This window comes from Pundamilia nyererei, unplaced genomic scaffold (assembly GCF_000239375.1).
Source record: "Pundamilia nyererei isolate P.nyererei 1_Seehausen unplaced genomic scaffold, PunNye1.0 scaffold00011, whole genome shotgun sequence".
NCBI classification, from domain to species: domain Eukaryota; kingdom Metazoa; phylum Chordata; class Actinopteri; order Cichliformes; family Cichlidae; genus Pundamilia; species Pundamilia nyererei.
The window spans coordinates 6,802,638-6,808,000 of NW_005187412.1; the positions used below are offsets into that span (position 1 = coordinate 6,802,638).

At 37.2% G+C, this 5,363-nt stretch overlaps 1 protein-coding gene across 1 annotated transcript in view; it reads right to left on the reverse strand.

Annotated features, from left to right (window-relative positions):
• galnt18b (UDP-N-acetyl-alpha-D-galactosamine:polypeptide N-acetylgalactosaminyltransferase 18b) overlaps nucleotides 1-5,363 on the reverse strand; it is a 91,642-nt gene that overhangs the window by 37,387 nt on the left and 48,892 nt on the right. The window contains exons 5-6 of the mRNA XM_005724346.1: nucleotides 4,743-4,940; nucleotides 4,377-4,491 (exon numbers count right to left, since the gene is read on the reverse strand). Coding sequence (XP_005724403.1) covers nucleotides 4,377-4,491; nucleotides 4,743-4,940 — 313 coding nt within the window. The remainder of the gene's footprint in view (nucleotides 1-4,376; nucleotides 4,492-4,742; nucleotides 4,941-5,363) is intronic.

Below are 5,363 nucleotides of genomic sequence, written 5' to 3' on the forward strand. Positions count from 1 at the left end.
ACACCAGAAAAAGTCGCCAGATTTGTCGCTAGTCGCTTTTTAGAAAAAAAGTTGCTAAGGGGGTCTGAAAACTTGCTAAATATAGCGACAAAGTCCCTAAGTTGGCAACACTGGACACACCTGCACCAGAGCAAAACTCCGCCTGCCCCACTCCTGCTATATAGGTGAAAATAGAGCAACAGGACCGCTGAGTCTTCGATTTTATTTATTTTCTGCTGTGTTTTACTTGCATTTATCTGAAAGACTGAGTGTAAACACAAAACCTATTTTATTTTATGTGCTGGAATGCGCAGAAAATAGGTTTAAATGTTAAACAAATTTCTTCCAGTCAGAGAATGTTGAATATAATTTAATGTTTGCTTCATGCGTAAAATTAAAAGATTAAAACTAATAAAACTAGTTTCAAAAAGAGACTTTTTCATTTGATTACATTTTATATGATGGATTATGCAGAAAAAATTGGATTGGGCTTAAAGATCTATTGCTTTATTACCTATTCAGGTTGTAAATCATTTAAAAAAAAAGAAGTAACTATGTAACTAAGTAACTAATTACTTTTGAAAATAAGTACTCAGTAAAGTAACAGGATTACTTTTCTGAGGAAGTAATCAGTAATTAGTTACTGAGTAGTAACTAGTCAGTAATTAGTTACTGATTACTTTTTTCAAGTAACTTGACCAACACTGCTTTTATCACGTGTAACTCAGTAGCTATTTTGCAGTCAATAGTTTTTGTATCTGTAAAGACCGCTTAAAAAGAAAGATAAAGCACTAGCATTAGCGTCCTACAGGCAGCAGTAGATGGCAATTAGAAATTGCAATGCATTATATGATACTGGTTATAAATACATATATAATGTAATGAAAATGTGAATTTGTAAAAGTGGTCTCCGTTCAGTCTTTGGTGGGCACTCAAAATGTGAATTCAAGTTTTTACTGGGGATTTGGTAAAGATATATGAAGATATTTAGTATAAATAAGATTATCTGTTCTCCTGCTCTGTTTGACTTCTGAATCTGGATTACCTTTTTGTTTTGTTGGAGCTTCTGCAAAACATTGACTTTAAACTGCTTTAAATAACTTTGAACTGATTCATAACAGACAATTGTACATTCTACTAAAGATGTGTATATTTTGTTCCTAGCTTACTTTGGTAAATAATTATTTGGGGTAAATCATCAACAGCCAGGAGAGAGGAAAACTAAACCAGAGATTCATCTTGAACCAAAAAATGATCTGGGTTATTTAGAGATTTCCCTGTAAAATGTCTTACTTCTAAACATCCCTGATATTCTATGTTATGAATTTTACATATTCAGAACAAACTGCATTAAATTTACATTTGACAAAATACAGTTACGATGGATTTAGCGCACTGACTGCTAACTGTGTATAATAGTCAAATACTCTTTTATATGCACTATGCATCACGTTTATAAACTTGTCAGATAAAGAGAAATATTCTCAGGTGTGTCCCAACATTTGACTGGTACTGGATTTAATCAAACAGTTTTTTTTATTCTAATGTGTACCAGAACAAAAGAATCTAGCTCTTATGTTAAATAGCATAAAATAAAAACCTTATATGAAGCACATGATGCTGGATTTTTTCACATATGGCAGAAATGTATAATCCCCTGTTCATAGGCACGATGACATGCATCCCCCTTCAGTTATACACATAAGATGCCATTTATGAAAACAACACATCCAGATAGTCAAATATTATTCTTCTGCATTGTGACCAAATGTGATCATAGAGCAGCAGTTCATTCAAACCTCACTCTACAGAGCACAAGCCCTTTAAAACCCCAGCCAAAGCCTGCAGTTTTTGGCCTGGCTTGACTGTGTCTCTGAAGATTCGTCAGCAGCCAGTTTGCATGCTGGCAGGTGGTCTGGAGGCATGACCAATACGCTACAGACAGACAAACAGACCCTGTTGGGGCTCTATGGGACTGTTAATCTGGGGCCAAGCCAGGGTCCTTCAGACTTGTAGCTCTAAGCTCATTGTCTCACCCTCTGTTTCAAAAATGCTGCAGAACTATAAACTGCATTTAACTCCCAGCAAGGGCAAGTTCCTTCAGTCAATTATAACCATGGAAGTAAACAACATGGTGGACAAAGACTGAACTCAAAGCTAAGATAATAAAGCAAGAAGGCAAAGCGATGGGTTATAATATATGTGATAAAATCATCAATGTGTTCAGCTATGAATCAGGCACTGGGGCTATTATCAGACTCGGGAATTCTAAAAGCATGTAATGACTTGCAGGACTAATCACCCTTCTTTACTGATGATTGCATCTCTGTCATTAGTGAGAATGGTTATTTCTACATTCAGCATCCTGTCAAAAACTTGTCTCCATTTTCTGCTCACAAAAAAAAAAAAAAATCCAGGGAGAGTGCAGTTGAGGAGGAGCTGTCCCTCGTTTCTTGCTTTTAATAAACCTGCTGATAGCTGCATTAATGATCTTGGTATAGTACATGTGTGCTATCATCAGCTAGAGGGTACTTATAGCTCTGGCCCATCTGCTTTTGGTTCTGCTGAAGTGAATGCACACAAAAGCGATTTTCAGCTCCCAGACAAAGCTGATGCGGGTGTACAAATTAATTAAAGCACTGTTAGAAGGACGCAACTCAACGGCAGACACGGTGCATCTCTCTGCTCTAAACAATGTCAGCATTCTGTTCACACACGGTTGCTATCACAGTCTCACATGTGCTTCAGAGGGATCGCCGGGGCATGAAGGTGATCATTCAGACTTCAGAATTCATTAGTAGTGATCATTTGTTCTAGCTAAATCTACATGAGGGAATATGTCACAGTGTATTCCAGGTACAGTAGGAAAAAAGGGATAATTCCCTCTGCTCGAGTCACTTGTTCCAGTCAAATCATCTCACCATTTGCAATGCATGGCCTCCCTGTTTTTCTACTATTTTTCTTGTTGTAAATTTATGTAAAAAAAGGAAGAGAAATGATCTCTGTGCCTTGATAAGGTAACAATAAAAAAAAGCAGCTAATTCGAGCCAAGCTAGGCTAAGTCTAGGCCAGTATTCACATTTTTTTTTATTGTAATGGGAGAAGTAAAATGTTAGTTTTGCAGTTAGTTCAATTTTCCAAATAAGCAATATGCCAATATTAATATTTTCCCAAATTTCCCTGTTCCTTAAAAACAAAACAAAACAAAACAAAACATATTCTTCAAAAATATGCTTGGTTTCGCTTTCTATCCTTCTCTTATAAGGATAGTAATACATATAGTCCTGAGACAGTCTGCTTGTGAGATGGGAGAATAGATAGCCTTTACATTTTGTGGGTGAAAAAGACAAGAAGTACATCACAGTAAAATGCAAACTGTGCCTGGCTGATGAAAAATGTTTAAATGTTTATCAGCCAAAGAGCTGTACTTCACGTGTCAAGAGGCACCTGCAAGCAGAGCACAGCAGCTCCAGAACACTTTTAACTCAGATGTCCCGGTGATTGAAATTCATGAGCTTGTTGCTGCTCACGTGTTGGAGAAGATGCCACCAACTCACTATGCCATGAGATAGAGTCAGTGCATTCAGAGATAGATGTACAGTAGGTTACATGGCCAAATGAACACCTACCAACAGGAGAAAAACATATTTTTATGGTCCTGCAAATGTGTCCATCAGAATACATTTTTATGGTTGGACAGTGATCGGAGAGGAACACTCCTGTGCAGTTCTCCAAAATCCCGATTGCACGTCTGTGGACGTGGATAGAGTTGACAAGTGTCCTGCAACAGTAAAAGGAGTGACAGTGGCGTTCACCAGGAGTGGCAGAAGCCCAAAAAATGATGAAAGATCAAAAAAATTAAATTAAAATAAAGACCGTGCCTGCAGTGGACACCTTTCATTGTTTTTAACACTCAGTATCACTTGCTGTACTTATTGGGCAGTGTGATACTACTACTACTACTATGTGTGCCATGAAGGGAGATTGTTTTGTGAGTTATATATTTCTAAGAACTTTCCAAAGAATGTTTTGATCAGCAGTAATTTGAAGTGCCAGCCTTATTTTACAGTTCTCTAGTTTTGAGATTAAAAACAGTAGCATTCAGCAAAAAGACAGTGTTGACAGTTTGTATAATGGATATTCTACATAACCCCAAAGGCTGCTTCATATTTCTTTCCCCCACACAATTTTTAAATGCACAGAGACCATTGCTTGAAGCCAAATTACACTTTCCAAGGTAAGGCTTATCAGTTTAGCATTTTACATATGAACCAGTGAGTGAAGACCTCGGCGACCTTGCTCCTAACAACCATTAAGTTTCATTATCATAGTTAATTTTCCACACATTACCTGGATGAACAATGGCCCATAGCTAGAGGAGTAACATCATTACTCACCCTGATGCCCAGCTCCACGTTTTCACCCCCATACACCTCCATCCCTTCATCGAGCAGACCAATCTCCTCAAAGTACAGCCTATCCACCACAAAGCAGCCAATCAGAGCTGGGCTCCTGAAGGATTTAAGGGGATGAAGATGAGCTTTTTTTTATTTTATCAGTTGCTATCCTCTGCACATATAATGTTAGCGTGACACAGTTGCTATAGTAACAGAAGGCAGGAAAAGATGTGTGACCCAAGAACATTTGTAAAACGTTCAGGGAAGTGCATAAAATCCATTTTTAGCAGGATTTACATGAGTTTTTGAATACTTTAATCACTTTATTTTATTTAGGCTAAAAACATAATTATGTAGTTCTCTTACTGAATTGGTGCAGTCTTGTTGCCCTTGTGCCACCAGGACTTGGGTGGGTTGAGGTAGCGACACCACAGCTCCCAATCAAAGCCCTGTGCAGACAGCGGATACTCTTCAATCTCAAAAGTGTCATATTTGATGTTATCAAAGGATGGGGAGATTATCCGGGTTCTGTCTTCTTTAATTCTCTGCAGAATAGGTTCAGCCCTGTAAATATGGAGAGAGAAAGATATTTCAGTGTCAGTATGTGTTGTTGTGTGCTTTCTCCATCGACTCTATGACCACACTTGTCAGGTTAGGGTATTTGTTCAGTAAACAATTTTATTCAGTTCATTGCTCATCTCAAAGCTTTATGGAAATTATATATTTTAGTCAGAATAGGAAGAGATAAGATTTGTTTACACACAATTACACATTTTTTCTTTTCCAAACAGTTTTTCAAAAAAATACAATTCATGGAAAAACTAACACAACACACACACACACACACACACACACAGTCATATGATTAAACAGCAAGGAACTGACAAAGCACCAGAAAATTTTTAAATTATATTATGAGCTGTAACAGAGGTTGGATCTGCTATAATAAATAATTACAATAAACTGCACTTATACAATCACTATACA